Here is an 18,176-nt window from a genome sequence, read left to right on the forward strand (position 1 = left end):
ATACACACACACACACACACACACACACACACACACACACACACACACACACACACACACACACACACACACACACACACACACAATCTCTAAATCCATTCCAGCCTACACTCCTTAAGATACAGTTTCTGCCGAGGCCCCCCTGATAACATTCTCCCTGGAATCATCAAGAAAAATCACTGATGAGCTTCAAATGTTAATACCATCTATTAATTTGTACTGTATATATTCTTGTCTTGATTTACTTTACTTGGTGGACCTGTGTTCAGTCGTAACTATTCAGTTTCTAATTGTGAAGTATGTTAAAAAACATTCCTTGATGGTTATACAGTACATTTTGAGGAAGGCATTATTTACCAATACTGTATGTGGAAATGAAGCTGTAAATAGATAACACCTGACACTTAGATTTCAATCATTTGCAGGGTTCTTACAGTATATTGCCTCCATTCAGTGTGTTACCACAGGACACACGTATGTCAAATAATGAAAAGCCGGCACACTCATCTGCAGCGGCTTGTGGACCCTCATTGTTTTGGGGCTCCTACAATTTCAGGGAGGCTTAAAGGAAGAAAAAAATATTCACAAAGGGAGATTTAAGTCAGGGCAAAGTAGCTTGTTTAAATATTTTTAGTTATCTTTAGTAGACAGTAAACTAAAGTCCTGCATTTCCACCAACCTTTTTCTGGCCTCAACGACAAACGATGTTGCAACTCTTAATCACAACGCGTAAGCCTTGAATGCTTCAGAAGCGAAATACATTTCAGTTTAAAAACAAACAAATGATAAAAACAATCAGAGGTTTCATAAATGTGCAGTACTCAAAAAGTAGTATCAGTACTGTGAAATCTCCTGCTTTGCCTTTTTTTTTTTCTCTGGTTTAGCTGAAACCATTAATTATTTGACTCATCAGGCTTGTATCTAAACTTTTTTGTTTTCATAGATTTACAAAAAAAAAAAAAAACCAACAACGATATTTATATGTAGTGATTCTGTATTGGTATTAGCCTACTGGTATTCTTACTTTTACTCTACTGTAATTATATTGCTATTATATTGCAATATACACTATTCTTGTGGAGTCTTTGTTTGAAGAGGGGAGTTTGTGCATTTGGCTGGTAGTGTTAGGGAATATGATGACATAACTTTGGAGGAGAGAGAGCGGGACGGGACGTTTGTCAGTAAAGGAGGACGTTGGGAGAAACGTGGTAGGCGGGTGTCACTGAGATCATAGTGATCGAGGGAGATCATTTTCGGGGACCCTCCTACCACGCTGATCTACTCTACTGTATAATATTTCAGTTTTATTTCATTTGTGTGGCTCTTTTGTGAGAAGTGTTTGTCTAGGGGATTGCAATAGAACAGCTCTTAGTGTTTTACAGTTGATATTTGTCTCGGGCCAGTGGAAAGACTTAGTTTAGGGTGACTCTGCAGTACAACAGAGGACTCCCATCTCATCAGGCACTTTGGAGAACATTGCTGGAAACACATGAGACTTAATATATTTTATATCTATACATTCTGCCAAAGTTCACAGGATATTCTGCCACGGGGGGTTATGAATCAAGGCCAAAGGGAATAAGAGAGTTTAAATGACGAGGACAAACTCATCCTGCGGATCACTAAGCAATGTTTTCCTCTCAGTATACGTATACTGTACATCCATATCATGCTTTATCAGCCTGTATATCTGCTGCATAAGAAAAATAACTGTGTGCTCTCATACTCCAAACAGTATGGTAGACGTACTGCATGAGGCAGCGTTATCAGGAAATAGCTGGGGGATTTTCTGACAGCAGTAGGTAGGTCAATACATGAATCAAGCTTTTTGTTCAGTGAATCACCAAGCTGCAACAACACCGTGCTGCCGCGCCTTGTTGATGTTAACAAGTTTAAAGTCAAGGTGGTTTTTATCTTATCAGCACAGAGTTGTTAGGAAAGTATCAACATTTTTCAACAAGGTAGTTCGTCTGCTTATAAATAAATGCTTACATAAAGAACTGGACTGTACATTTTTCATAAAACTGCCAGTATGAGAAGCTTTTGGATACTTTGAAGGGAATCTTTGCTTAGTGATCAACAGGACAGTCTGATAAAAGTTACCCTTTTAAAGCTGAGGAGATATATTTTATACAGAAAGCTATTAAGAATGCAGTATACGTTCAGGGCAGAGAGCTTTTAATCAAAGATGATATAAATAGATGGTTAATTTAATGGTTAGATTATAAAACAAACTGTACATGGGCATGGAAAGCACTTTCACTTAAGTAAACATAAATTTACGAATATATCACAAGCAGATACTTTGGTGTGCATGTAAGCCATTGAAATAGAGTATATAGTACTGTATCAAAGTTGTTTTCCCCTTTTTAGCGAGTGTGTTTCTATTCTGAAATTTCAGTTCTTTCCGTTATGTGCCATGACGTGTGTACATTTCAAATGTCACAGTTGCAATTACACCAGGAGCTCTGGCACCTGTGCTTTTTATGGTCAAATCATTCTTTTTTATCAATCTGCCATGTTTACAGTTTAAGCAGTGCCTTGGAGTTGGGAAAGTGAGAGGTTTTAGGATGAGTTATGAGCCCCCCCCGTCCCCCACACACACCCTACACACACACACACACACACACACACACACACTTGTCTCTTACTTGAAATCCCATAAAGAAGAGACACAACTATATTTGCTCCCTCAGTATGATTAATGTCCAGTTAAAAGTGCACTTAAGTCAAATCCAGAATATCTGGTAGATAGACTTGAAATGCGTTTTTGACACACACATATAACACATCAAATTCACAGATATTAATCAATTCAGAAAGTTGCAATAAAAAAATAAGTTAATACATGTCCAATTAATCCAGTGTATCACGTAAAAGATCGACTCACAGCGGGAGCCAGCATAGAGAAAAGCCATACGTATGAAACCTGTTTTGTTTTAGAAAACTTAACTTGTACTTGTGCACAGATCAAATTAAACTCTGTGTGTGACGTAGGCTCTTGCAGCAAAGATGAGGTTAAGCGCTTATTCTTTAATGATGTTGATCGTGTAATCTTGTAGTGGGGAAAGTAGCTTGATATATTCTGAGAAGCCTATTTTATAAAATATGTAAATTAGTCTATATTGAGAAATAAAAAGTGAATGTACATCTATAAGACAGATTTGTATTTATATAAAAACGTGTACCGCTCTATTAATCAAAGCACAATGTATTTTACGGCAGAGAGATCAAAGCTATAACTGAGTGTAACAAAAAGACAGAGATTTTCTTTTTTTTCTCATTCTAGCGGTCGTCAAAACTCGTCGGTGTGTTATCAGTCTAGTAGTTGGTTACAGTGAAGCAAGAAGTCAGCTGAGACAGCCGTGCGTATGCGGACAGACTTTCTGCTGCGTTACCCTAAGAGTCGGCTGTGGCTGTGATTCAGACGCTTATTAAACCAGTGGTGACTCACAGATAGGTGTTGGATCTGGCCTCGGTGTAAATTGCCCATGTGGGCTCGACGGGGATCATCACACAGGTGGCGCAGTGGTGATGTGAAGGGCGTATTGGCCTTTGTTCATGAGGTTATTTATTGGCTTCTGGCTTCAGGATTATATCAGAAAAAAGACAGCGACTGGTCACAATCACAGAATGCCGACAAAGACAATTAGTATTATAATGTCTTTATAATGTAAATTTCATGTTTTGGTCACCAGGTGTGAAGGTGTGAAGTGTGATTTTAATACTGAGGTTGGTGCACAAAACACTAAAAACAGAGTGACGGTCAGACATTTCCTCTGCCATTTCGTTTGCAGCATCTCACGTGTTGCCTAGTAACATCATCCAGTGCACCTTTTTTTTTAGGAAGGTGTAGGAGCTAAAAATCTAATTTGGCGTTTTAATGTTGCTGAGTTTATTTTTGAAAGTCTGCCTTCCCAGAGACGACAGACAGTGATGACTTTTTAACTTTGGTTTTGTATAACTGAACATTTGATGACACTGACATGACAAATATAATCAACACATATACTGACATAATATAAAAATGTAGTTGAAATACTTGCTGTATTTCTACCTTTGCTGTGGTGCACAAGCTTAGCGTGACACATGACACAACTTCCATTGACAAGTTATAGAAGATAAAATGTACACTGGAGATATACACACAGCAAAATACTTCACAAAGTACTATTTGTGCTGCTTTTACAGGAATATTCACTCCATGTAAAAGAAGCTCTTCATAAAGATTAAAAAAAAGCACCACCATATCACATCATATATTTATTCTAACCATCTTTATTTCCTGATTTGTGTGGACTGTTCTTCTGGATACAATTGCAAGTAGATTCTTGGATGTAATTTGGACATGACTTGTAGTAAAATCAGACTTTTATGATCATTGTTTTACCAATAAAAATAATCTCAAAACTAGCTCCTAAATCTTGTGACTCAACATCATAACTAATGCCTTTTGATAATCATCTACATTTAGATTTTGGGACTTTGAACTTTCAAATATGAAGTTTGTTGCCTCATTTAATGCATCCTTCTAATGGGTTGCTGTGTATGACACAGAGGAGTAGCTCTGGTTTGGTGAATTTCCCTAAAAGCACCGAAAGTGCTATTTCATTTTGTGCCAAGAGCCATTAAAACGCCTGAACCTCACAACTCTTTTTATGTCAGTCTGACCATAAGTGAAAGCAGATTCGATTGCTGGATTCAAGTAACTCTGAAACAGCCAAGATGCACAAACAAGTTTGCTGTCAGAAAGAGAGAGAAAGAGGCACCACTCAGTTGTAGACGGAGAGCTGAAGGTGTAGAACATTGTCCTGAGAAATGATAACATTTCTTTTTTTATAAGCAATACAAGCATTGGAACAAATCAAAACGCTGTGGCTGTCCATCTCAGTATGACTTGTGAAGTGACTCTTCAGTGGCCTTTGGCAGACTGAATGTAGGCTGGTTTGTGTGTCGCTTGCTACAGAAATCGTTCTCGCTTTTTTTTTTCTTTTGTCTGTAATCCCAAGAAAACAACTGCTTCTCTCTGTCAGTTTAACACAATCAACTGTTGGGATGCTCGTTCTTGTTTTTGCCGTAATGAAATCCCAGAAATTGCCTTTATGAACTCGGAAGTGTCGATAAACAGACGGTAGATAATATTCTTAGCTTGTATTTCTAATTCTAATCAAGTGTGAATGGATTAGCAGCTGTAGCTGGGTGGGAGTGAGGCTGATCAAACTTGGGGAGCTCAAAAACAGAAATCTTTGGACAGAACTACAATATCTATTATTCTTTTTCAATAACTTTTTTTTTAAAGACAGTAAACATTTGCAATGTTTTAGTGTGTGCGCGCGTGTCTGTGTTACTCGTGAGAGGTTAACTCTAGATTGTATTTCATAGACTGATAAACTTTAAACTTTCAAAAGATTGTGTTGAATGAATTCATGTCTTAATACAGAATTGTTTGAAAAATAAAACACATTGATCTCATATTAGTCTTGTTTCATTTGTTTGTGTTCTGATAAATGTCCATAATACAATGTATTTCTTATTTTTAACAATACAGTCAGAAACTGAAACTTCAGTGTTTAACCACATGATGGTGCTAAAATCTCCTGGGATCTGTTGTTCTTGTCACTGGATCTGAGTTACAAATACGAAACTGCTGCTGCAAAGAAAGTCACAGTTTCCACTTTACAGTTCAGTTTCTCAGCAACACTATTAAATTTATTAAACTAACTTCCTGAAAGAATTAGATCAACTGTTAAAGGATAAACCTTTCATCCTTATTTTGAGATTTAAGGATGCTGAGCTGCAGCACCCCCTGCTGGCTGGAGTTAAAAACACTTCCTGTATGAAACATTCAGCTTAATTCAAACCAGCAGAAAGGGATAAACACATGAAGTGAAAGTGAAATGAATTTTGTTAAGTTAAAAAAAGAACATGAGATGAATTCCATGTGTGCAGAAAGCATCATTATCATTATTAGGGAATGTAATACTTGTTAATTCTTTCTGCACTTCTCAGTTCACTTATCTGTTAATGTCTCTTTTATCTCCAGATGATAATTTCTTTTGACAATATATCAAAATTGTCTTCAATTTTATATGGAACAACAAACTTGAAAAATGAAGAGGAAACATTTGTTGTGTGGCAGGGACGAGGGAGGGGTGAAATGAATCATGGGTACAAAAACTCAGTAATCTAACTCAGAATCCAGACTGGAGTTCCTCAGAATTCTTCTGTAATGGAAAATTTTCCCTTCAAGAATAAATCATTTCCTTTTCTCCAACTTTCCGGTGTTTCCCTCCTGATTCAGTCGACTGTATTTTACAACAAAATATATGGTTCAATTCTAAAACTTTTTTTCTTGGGATAATTTTTTAAAACGTGAACTACTTTTACCCAAGCTACTAGTGAGTTACAATGAATAATCACTGGAAAAGATGTCAAAAAACACTGCTGTGAGCTGAGCACAGATGACGTGTTTTTTGTAACATATCGCACTACTGATCCACATCATTCAAGATAATATTTCATTGGTGATAATCAAGATTCTCTCTAAACGTCTCTAATTAAACAGGTTACTTGGTTTCGCTGCGGAGAACTATGATGACCGAGTCCCCAAACAGGATACTTAACACATCACCACATAAACTTAAGAACTGTATGATCTGTTTGTTGCCCTGTTTGTTAGAATATATTAATACGAGTTGTAGGTTTTTAAAGCAACCCTCTTTTCAATTTGACAATCTGACATCCCATTGTTTTAGACACAGTGCGGTAAAAAAAAAGAAAAAAAAGAAACCACAATAACTGGCAGGAGAGGCTATTATTTATTAATATTATGTACAATTATACCATCATAATGTCCAGATAACACAATGACAAAGTCAAAGTAGGAATACTGGCTCCTGCTTTATTAAGATGTGTCTTATAATGCTTTCGTTTTTCAGCCACCTTCTGAATCTCAGATCTTTTTTGAGTTAATTTAAACTGTATCAATATTCTCTATTAATAATCCTTAAAGTGTATCTGAGGCACACAGGGAGAACATGAAGAAAATAAGTGTAAAAAATAAAATAATTAAAGAAAACCTGCAGAACACATGTACTGTATTTTGGGGGGTACATAGCTATAAAAACAGTGACTACATGGTGGCATGTTTCCAGCCAGATGAAAATAAAAGTTGGTATTTTCCTCGGACTCCGTCGATCATCAGTCTGGTCTGTCTGTAGTCAGTCAGTATTATTATTTTTTTCCTTCAGTGTTTATGGACTCACATGATTCTCTCCCACCACTGATCCTCCTTCACATAACCATCGCTGAGATACATGTGGTACTGAGACAAAAATAGTACAGAAACATTTGTCTGAAGTGCATTTTGGACTTCAGTGTAAACAAAGACAGAATTGTCCAATAACGTCTTCTCCCCTGCTTAACTCGAGGAGCGGTGTCTCTCAGGGGAAAAAAAGTGTGTGTGTGTGTGCGTGTAAATGAGAGTGCGTTACGTGTGTGTTAAAAGGCTTCAGGTAATAGTGGCATTTGTGTTTTTTATTTGTAGAAGAAGCTGTAGATTCAACTGTTTTTGGTCACATTTTGACATTTTACAGATTATAAATATATGTGTGTGTATGTGTGTTTGTGTGTGTGTGTGTGTGTGTGTGTGTGTGTGTATGTGCTGCCGTGCACTTAAATCAGCTTTAGGTAGTGTGGGAATGTGTTCACGTCTTGTGTTGTCTTGTCCTGCATACAGTGGGATGTGTGTGTGTGTGTGTGTGTGCGTGTGTGTGTGTAAACTCTAAGTCATACTATATATTATGTACAGTACAATGTTGCAGTTTGTCTGTTGAATCTTACATACAGTGTGAATACAGGGTGCAAACTATGTCCCAAGATGTGAGCGGTGTGTGTTGGATGTATGTGTGTGTTTGCCGTTTATGTGCATGGCTCATGAAACCAGTCAGTTCCAGATCTTAAGGAAGCTGTCCCAGGACCCGGTGCTCACCGCCATGCCGTCATCCGTCACACCCAGACAGCTCACACGATTGTCATGGCCAGCCAGGACTCCTGCAGGAGGCACGAAGACGAACAAAAGAAGACTTGTTACTGTAAAATGTTTTGCGCTCGAGACTGAGCTGAAACTTCTTAAAACCCACACAGAACACAGCAACCTTGTGTTTATCACCACTTTAACTCAGCGGTTTGACCAAAGATTTAAATGTTTCACAAAATAAGGCTGTGAACACGGAATGTGACTGGAAGAGGAACGTGTGAATTAAAGCTCTAGTTTCCCAACAATGAATCATATGTAAACTTAAAACTATTAAATGGTTTAATCATCATTGGTTTCAGTCCAAACTCTTGAGGTATGTCTTTGGTATTTTCCCCAGAAACTCTAAGAAAAACAACTTGGGATAGAGCCACCAAAACTAAGACACTCACTTCTATTCCTCAATTTTTTGATTCAAATGCTCTTTTTTTAATTAGTTTTTTGAGTGAAACATGGCAGCTGAAGCTCAGATGTTACAATATGATGATAATAAGGACTATTATGAGACGTGTATAGAAGTTTGTTGATGGTGAAAGTGTATAAAGTGCAAAAATACAACCCAGCAATCATCAACCTGTGGCCGAAAGAGAACAAAACTACAAAAGACTGCTGATGTCTCACTAAAGTAGCTCCATAATGAAAATAATCCTCACTGCAGCTTCAGGTTGAACCTTTTTAGAACTGCTCATTAACATCTCACTAGTACCAGCTGTTTTCTCTCGTCTGTTCCACCCACCTGCTCTGTCTCCCTTCATGGCGTCCCAGATGTTGCAGTTAAAGTCATCGTAGCCAGCCAGCAGCAAACGGCCGGAGCGTGAGAAAGCCACGGAGGTGATGCCACAGATGATGTTGTCATGGCAGTAGAGGCTGAGCTCCTGGTCTGCACGCAGGTCAAACAGCCTGCAGGTGGCGTCATCAGAGCCTGTGGCGAAGGCGCTGCCGTTGGGAAAGAACTGAAGAGGAAGTAAAAGAAGATGGATGATAGGCAGGAAGTGTGGAGGACTATTAAAATATATTAAACTACACTATTCTATATCAGGATACTGTTAACAAGAGGGAAAAACATCCGCACAAGATGATTAGTATTAAAATATGGTGGTCATGTTTTAATCCGTCCACCTGTCGTCACACCATCAGATAACCTGTAGGGTGCACCAGTCCAGACTCCAACTGGAGGTCATCTCCTAATGGTCAGGATGTCCATATATGGTGTTAATTGATAATCTTGTTAATCCTCTAGTGTGCTCCCAGTTTAAATCCCTCCCAAAGCTGGAGACAAGACAGTGTGTGACGTCACGAAGACAAATCCTGGAGCTGCTGTGTTGATAATGTATTAGACAGTACAAAGGACCATCACTCTAAGCCTCTGCTGGGGCAGATATTAATGCCTGTTATTTGGAATTTGTCAATAGACAGTTTACTTTAATATATTCAAAACTGAAGATTTTTCACATGAATGGTTTTTGGGTTCAGATGTACTGACATAAGGTACTTCTGTAGTCTTAACTATTCACTTAGTAGCTAATTTAAATAGTTGTAGTTTATTAACTGGTGAGCAATGGAAACTATAAACACCATTAATAGAAAACTTAAGCATATTTATTGATAAATGTGGAATATTTTTCTATTTATTAGGACTCGTTTATAACGTTTAGGAATTTCAATAAGATTAAATAAATAATGGTCAGAATTAATGCAGTAGAGGCCAAGATATCCAAACTTTTAGTCTCTAGTATAGTTCAGGCAACAAAAACACTGGATCCTACACTTCCCATAATGCAACTCTCATAATACAGCATCTTTCATTAGATCCCCCTTGCCTAGGACTGTAAATGCCTACATCTTTCAAACACCGTGCCACACTTAATAAGTTGTTCGCGATAAAGTCTTTAAGCCCAGGCTGAGATGACCCTGATGACATCATCAGAGTAATTTTTTAAGACTCGACAAAGCTCCTCCAGAGCTTCAGCAGACATTATACAGCTGTTTTTGTTCACTGATTAGTTCTCCCCAAGACGAGTGCAGTGAACATGTGTAAAAATAGTTGGAGTGCCCCATTGAAACTGTCAGCGATCCCAAATAAAAACATACGATGAATGAAGATACATATTTAACAACTTATAGTCTGGTTACAAGGCCGCTCGCGCCCTCAGCACACTCACACAGATGGCGTTGATGTCCGACTCATGGCCTGTGAAGGTCTGTCTGCACATGCTGTCCCTGATGTCCCACAGTTTGACCGAGGCGTCACAGGCTCCTGATACGAAGGTGCGGAGGTCAGGCGACAGGGACAGGCTCATGACGTCGCCGCTGTGGCCCGAGAAAACCGTGGTCTGCTGACTCGTCTCGATGTCCCACAGTGCACTGGAATAGAACATGTGCAGAGTTAGACGGCGACCAGCTCAGGAAAAAAACGTTTTCTCTGCACGTTTTGATCACTGTGACTCACCATGTGGTGTCTCCTGAACTTGTGATGATTTGATTGTCATCAATGAAACGGCAACATGACAGGTAACCTGAGAGAATAGAAAGTGTTTGGATGAGTCTCTGTTGTGAAATACACACACAAGCACATTATATACATTTATATATTTATATCAATTTAGATAATAAATTATTGGTTAACATGTTTGCTTGTTGCTACTGTATGTAAATATCTGTTGTATTGATGCACTGACTCTACTTAAAATAACAGTTTCCTTGAAAGAGACCCGATACTTTATTATATTTTATATATTTTCATCTTTACTACAAATAGCTCTGGCCTTTAAAACCTTATCTTTGATTGATGGTCAATTCTAGCATCGTTTTAGGAGATTATTTATAGATTCAATTATTTTTTTAACCCCACACAGGCTGCATTCAACCCCAGTAAAGTAGGGCGGATTGTATATAACCTGGATTTTTACAGCTGAACAGCAAGAAGACACAGTTTAGAGAGATTTTAGTGAGAAAATCAAACTGAAGCTGTTAAAGTGAGGGAGAAGGAAATAAAGGGATTTTGGAAAGAGAGATATTAATTTGCAGCCCAAATCTAAATCTTATTTGTTTCACACCAAAAATACGATTTCTAATCAACATCTACTAATAATGTATTTTACTGGATTCATCATCATTGTTCTGTGTCCTTCACAGATTGTTAATGTAGTATATTTGTACCCATTTGCAAGAAAAAAGTTACACCGATAAATACATTTTGTGTAATTGCATGGAATTCCAATTAAATTGTTTTGACTAAAACAGAAATCTACAAGCAGAGGGACTGTGTGTGAACATCCCATACTATATTTTTAGGTCAGACGCAGAACAATAAATGAAATGAAGGAAAAAGTAGAGTATTCGCACAGCTCCTGAAGTGAAGGCAACATTTCGACCCCATCAGGTCTTCATCAAGCAGACTTTGGGAATTATAATCCAGTGTGCAGACACTCTGCTTTTTTCCAATAAAACAGAAATCTACACATCTGTTGAGCCAAACACACAATCTGATGCACGTCATAATACTGTCAAAAACATTAGACAAACTGTGTTGAAGATCTAATAACATACAGAACTTAAGTCGCTACAGTGTCACAAATCTCACAGGCAGGAGCTGATGTCTCAGCTCATTACGACAGTGCTGCCCTGCGATTAATTAACCATGTAAATGAAATCTTCATTGTTGAGCGGTTTGGGACCGGAGCTTTCCCACGAGGCAGGGCACCGCTGTGCGCTCGTCTCATCAGTTTGACATTCACAGGAAGAGTTGAACGCAAACAAGATGAATGAGAGCACAACATTGTCTCACCTGTGTGGCCAGGTAGTTCCCTGCTGACCCTGACGTTGCCCTCACGCGTCTTCAAGCAATAGATGGAGCAGATGTTGTCAAGGCCTCCGCAGGCTACGTAGTTTCCAGAGGGGGCGTACGCACAGGTCATCACCCAGGAGGAGCGCAGGGGGATGGCGTGTATCTAGGAGGGAACGGTATTTGAAGTCGGTGGACTTTAAAAGATAAAATATCAGCAGACATGTAACTTTTGGAAGAAACCAAGTGTAAACCCTTAATAAGGGTTAAAAAAAAATCAAATGCTACTGGAAATGTTATAATAAGTCATAGCAGTGGTTCTAAGGAAGCTGTTATGACTCAGCCACACTCCTACAAGAGGAAGACTTCACTCCACTTTCACTTCTAGTTCGGACGGAGGCCAAGTGTGACTCTTTATCCAGCTGATGACCTGATGGGAGGAATTATTTTGCGGACTTTACCTTGTTAGTGGTGTAGCTGTCCCAGACGATCAGTTTTCCATCTTGAGAGGCACTAACCAAAAGCCTGTGGAGACAAATGTTCAAGCATTTCATCCAGTGAGGAGCATCCAGATAGGCGAAGTGTTCATTTTCTGATTAATTGATAGTTGAACCTTATTTGAAACAAACATCCCATTTTTCACCAGTCACTGATCTATCAAGCATACAGACAGAAAGTTTAAAAAAAAGGGAAATCTGAAACTTAAGTTTTACCAAATATTTCAGTGTATGCACATGTGGAATATAGCTGCAGCTTTCTTGCTATTTGTGCTCCAAAAGACACTTTTGGATGTTTTGGCTCCCTGCTGTTGAAAACATGGAGATGACACAATAACTATGAGTTCAAGGTGCAGATAATCAGGTCTCTCTGTTGGCTGGTTGGTCGGTTATTTCAAAAACTATTTTAAAGTGAAAGTGAAACGTTTCTCACTTAAGCTCAGTTGGCGAGGCAGGAGACCATACAGTGAATCCTGAAGCCAGCAAATGATTTAAACACAGCTGGACTCTTGGATCCAACATGGATGGTTGGTTAGAAGCTATTTCCAGACAATAAACTTATTTTATATACCAAAAATTATATTTTTATTTAATTTTTCTTCTAGTTGGGGCTGCATCTGTTTACACAGGCCTAAACCTGATGCTATGTTGGTTTGACAATTCAGACCATGTTAACATGTCTTCACATCATCACTCCATTATGCTGAAAGATAATGTATTTTCCTGCTGTCTGTTTATTGGCCAGTTCAAAATGTCCCTTTTCTATTGTGCCACTTCAGGTGAAAAGACATTTAAATAATGTGCAGAACCAGTACAGTAAAAGTCTTTAATCACAATCAATGCCATTACATCAAAAACAGAAAATGCTTTTTACACTATAGTCTCACCTTGAGTCTGACCCCCAGTGCATTGCGTAGATCTTAGCGAGGTGGCCCCGCAGGGTGCGTCTCGTCCGCATCTGAATCCGCCCCACAGGATCCAGACCAGCGGTTATCTAGGTTATAGTGAGCATATGTTAACCAAAGAGTTAGCTGTGAGTAAATTCACTTTTTTTATTCATAACTGTCTGTGATGTAAAGTTCTGACACTTAAGACTAAACAGTGATATTAATGAATGTACATGTAAAATTTAATTTCTGAATGATTGTATTAAAATAATGTATAAAGATCAGCACAGCACAAGACCATGAGCACCATGGTCCCAACTATGTGTTAAAAAATGAGAAGAAGTCACAAATTCATACAGCTTTAAGGTTAATGGGGCTGAAATTTTTTTCACACGATACAAGATTTGATATATAAAAAGATTTCAAGTGGCTGCTCTGATTTTTATGTGAACCAAACAACTCTCAGGTCTTTGGAGAATCTACACATCTCTTACCATCGGGGACATTCAGTGGCTCTTACCTGTGTCAAGGTTGAATCTCCACATGCTTTCCTGGCATCCTGTAAGACATGGAATCACAGGATGATTAAAAAATACATTACAATAAATAAACATACTGTATCAAGTAAAGGTAGGTAAGGTAAAAACTGATCTCCAAAAACATTTGACGTACTCTTATCTGGTTCCTTAGCTGCTCGGCCTCCTGGCGAAGCTGCTCCAGCTCACTCATTTTGGATTTGTCCGAGCTGTCACCTGTATGTTTGGGAAGAACTTTAAATATCAGACTCTCAAAATCTCAAAATTAATAAAAATGTCTGGCCATGCATATTATTTAGTCCCAGTAATCCAGGGGTCAAATTTCATTAAAAATGAATCAAGTAAAATAATTTACTTAAATTACTGTTTGTCCCTGATTTGGGCAAAAAAAATAAAATAATTAAAAATAAAAACACACATTTTAATCTCTAAATTTACTAAATCCACACAGTGAGAAAAAACCCTGTAATCTGTTTATGCCTGGTTTAACTGAGGGGAATAATCTGTAATGACTAAGCTGCTATGGAGCAGCCAGCATCGCTACCAGGCAGCAGATACTGAGCGAACACTCCCTCAAAAGCCGAGCAAACCTGTTACACTGTGCACACACAGGGTGAGTATAAAGCTGGACACAGTCATCTTAATGGCTCCCCTGTCATCTGAGGCACTGTGGTTCCTTATAATAAACATACCAGGCAAATATGTCCAGGAATAGCTGCAGTCTCATTTCCTAAACTAGAATCCTTTTGCAGTGGGCCAGCTGGGGTCACACACACTGTACATCACATCACGCTTTCAGTAGGAAGCGGCGTTTCCTGTTCCTGACAGGAGCACAGTTACAAATCCACACAGCTTCCCAATCAGGGAGAACAGGGAGCCGTGTATATTTGCATTTGTGCAGCCATTCAAATTCACAATAATGCTCCATAGCAGACACGCATCTACAGTACACACTGCAAGGAAGAGAAATTAGCTACAGTAGGTCACTGTTCCCTGGAGGGACCTGCGACCAGATGGATCACACGGCACTAATGGAAGCCAAAAGGGGTGCATCATGGGTCTTGGTCTCCTGGCACAGCTGCTCATTTAGCCAATGAGGAGCTGAGGGGGGTGATGCATCAGAGATCAGGCCTGGATGAGTCCAGCCAGATGCTCAGATGCTGTTTGTTGCCTGTGAGCATCATAAGCATATTTGTACACTTGTATGTGAGAAACACACACACACACACACACACACACACGGGCAATTTTGACCTTTTGAAATATTTTTGCTTTATATCACAAAGTCTCCACCTGCAGGGATGTATGGCCTATAGCAGCAGATAGGATGATGATGAGGAAGATGAGGGAAGCAGAATAAAGCATGTGCTCAGCACCTGAACACTGAGGGGAGGTTACCGGCCTTTTGAGAGCATCTTTTCCAACACGAGTAGAAATTCAAAGATGCCAAAGTGTGACTGGCCCCACCCCTCTGAATGCACATCTGATGTATAACTACACCAACATGGCTACATCTGCAACTAGAGGAGAGTACAGACAGCAGCCTACAGCCACTAGTAAATGTTAATGTCAGAGAAACTGTGTGGCACAAGCTCACCCCCCCCCCCCCTCCCACCCCCAGGTTTTAAACATGCAGGCCTGGGCTGGGAGCTCCCACAGCTCCGCACTGAAATAAAAGCCGCAGTAAAGAGAAAAGCGGGTCCAGGCCAGACTGAAAGGGTGCAATTCATAAGGATTTTATTTCACTGCCTGCAGATTCTCAGTGTATTCAAATAGGAAGACAGGCCCCATGAATGCAGGCTACATCACATATTGATCAGCACAGGGTGGCTGATGAAGGCCTTGCCCACATCTTGTTTCAGATACTGAGCTCCGACAATGCGGATGTAGATAAATTAATTTAGTCGGAATGATGCCATGAATAGGCACATCATCACCCAGCCATCTTACACTCTATAGGCCGGCCTACAGCTGCTGTCACAGCCTTTCATAATGGGTGGCTACCTGTTAATTCTCCCGATGATTTTGCTGCTTTTTTTTTCCTGCCGTTTAAAAAAAAAACTGAAAGCAACGTCCCCAAAATCCCGTGGAGGATTTAACTAATGTCTTTTTCTCTCATTAAAAAAAATAAGGTGCAAGAGGAGATGATGGCAATCCACTTATATCTCCGTGTGTCACGATTAGGCTGTTTCCAAATCCTTCAGTAAACAGGCAAACGGAGGAGGGCTACACACATTTCCATTTCTCTGCTTTAGTGGGAGCTCCTGAAAAAGATGAAATCTGCTGCTGTTGCTGCTGCTGCTGCTGCTGTGAAGCCGTTTCCTTCTCCGAAATGCTTTGCCTTTTTTCACGCCCGACAAGTTAACAAAAGCATCTTTGTCCGGTAAAGGCGTAAACAAACACAATTATAGCCCCGGCTCGGCCCATCAAGGATTGTCCATTAGATACTATTCAGTCCGTTTTACTCCGATTCTGCTTTTCGTGACGTTATCCTCGTTTCCTTCCTCTCTTTGGTTTCCTCCTCCCTCTGCCGACACTTCATCAGGACAGCCGCCTCAGTCAACAATGCGTTACTGAGTAAAATCTGCAAAGTGCCTCATGTAGCTACAAATAATGAGATGAAAAGAAAAGTGTCTGCCTGCAAGAAATCAACCCATCAGCAGACTGACTGCGTGTGTTTTTCTTCCAGTATAATGAACGGCCCTCTCGGTCAGTTATCCACACGGTTCCTGTTTTTTTTTTCTCTCTCTGAATATCATCATTCAGAAACAGGCTGCCAGATCACGCGGTGAGCTCTTGCAGAAGGATCCTCAAATCCGGGCCATGAAGCATGTTTCAACCACACCCATCTCTTAAATACTAGTAAATCCCATGACCCCCCTCTGGTCAGACCACTCTGCAGGTTTGAGATCCTTCTCCTCACATGGACATGATCTCAGTTTTATCTGTTCAGAGGGTGAAACTATGAGGTTTGAGGTTAACAGATACATGTCAGGGACTTTCAGGGGTCCCTGAGAATTAAATGTTTTAATTAATGATTGTTTTATACTTCGCAGGGTGCAGCACAATACGGAATGTGAGAGCAAGGCACTGGGCTTTTGGATATAAATAATAATAATCACCCTCTCCACTGGTTATATACACAGAAAACAAAAATTACAGAATTTACACCATCACCCAGAGTCAATCTTAACACAAGAAATCAAGAACATCAAGACTTGAACTGATGCTTTCATCAACTGCTGTTAACATTTTTAATACATTTGTAATTTATCAAATAATATTGACTCAAATGATATGGAGTAGGCTAAACCTGGGGCTTTTGATGCTCCTAGGCATTGGTCCCAAGCGGGTAGCTCTGGGTCTAAAAAGTAAAGCCAGTGTGGTAGTGCCTTAAACCTGCGTTCTCCCTCATGGTCAGCAGGGGGCGACTCCATTGGCTCCGAAGAGAAGTCCGTTTGTATGGAAGTCTATAAGAAAATGACCCTACTTCTCACTTTATTTATTAGGCCTACCTTAGTAAACAGTTTCCTAATGAGTTTACGGTCTCATTAGTCTCTAGTTTCAAGTTTTCTTCAATACAGCATGATGTTCATTTTGTAAATTATGTATTATTATGTGTTGACAAGTCGCTGCAATGGCGTTAACGTTGGCTAGGTAATGTAATCATGGCGTAACCCCAGATTCACATAGTATAGGCATAGCTGTAGTCGTTGCTATTTCAGTGTGTTTTCAGTCCATGAAAGTTAATTGTAACATTTTAGTTACCTAAAAAAGTCCTGTTCAGCATTAGGTTGTACCGAAAGGCCCTCTAAGAAGCCAGAATGGTTTTAAGTTTGTTCTTCACAAGTGGAAATTAGCATTAGCATTAGCATAATCACAGTTAACCATGGACTGCAAATGCACTGTGCTAACCAAGGTAGCAGCTAGCAGCTAGCATTAGGGTCAGCTCCACCCGCTTGTCCAAATATGGTCACTTCTGACTCCAAAAATCCAAGATGGACATAGTCAATATGGCAAACTCGAGGCTTCAAAAAGGGAGTCCACAAACCAATGGGTGATGTCACAGTGGCTACGTCCATTATTTTTATACAGTCTATGGTTGGTCCTGGTCTTGAAGAATGACCCTGTGTCAAAATCTAGTTTTTAAGATATAATAATTATTATATTTTGCTCATTTGTTGTAAAGTTGTGTTTTATCAAAGTGCACAGAAAAGCTGGGGCAAGGTACTATTAATCCATTATAGGTGTACACTGCAAGGCTGCAACCAACAATAATTTTCATAATCAGTAGGTCTGACAAACGATTTTCTTATCAAGAATTTAAAAAAAATTCTAATCAATTGAATTCTCAGCTAATAAAATGTCAGACAATAGTGAAAAATGCTGATAATTATTCCCTGAATCCCAAGTCCACATATTCAAATGACTTTTTTT

The 18,176-nt window shown here is 39.3% G+C and overlaps 1 protein-coding gene across 1 annotated transcript; it reads right to left on the bottom strand.

The window, feature by feature from the left end:
• Positions 1–6,799: 6,799 nt before the first annotated feature.
• Positions 6,800–16,559, bottom strand: gnb2 (guanine nucleotide binding protein (G protein), beta polypeptide 2). The gene is made up of 10 exons (XM_044371439.1): positions 15,744–16,559; positions 13,876–13,955; positions 13,724–13,762; positions 13,204–13,310; positions 12,281–12,344; positions 11,823–11,985; positions 10,485–10,551; positions 10,198–10,399; positions 8,772–8,988; positions 6,800–8,052 (listed from the first exon to the last, which is right to left on the bottom strand). Exons 2-10 carry the CDS (start codon positions 13,930–13,932, stop codon positions 7,946–7,948), a joined length of 1,023 nt encoding a protein of 340 aa, XP_044227374.1. The 5' UTR covers positions 13,933–13,955; positions 15,744–16,559; the 3' UTR covers positions 6,800–7,945.
• Between the last annotated feature and the right edge of the window lie 1,617 nt (positions 16,560–18,176).

Source organism: Thunnus albacares, chromosome 13 (genome assembly GCF_914725855.1).
Source record: "Thunnus albacares chromosome 13, fThuAlb1.1, whole genome shotgun sequence".
Classification (NCBI taxonomy): domain Eukaryota; kingdom Metazoa; phylum Chordata; class Actinopteri; order Scombriformes; family Scombridae; genus Thunnus; species Thunnus albacares.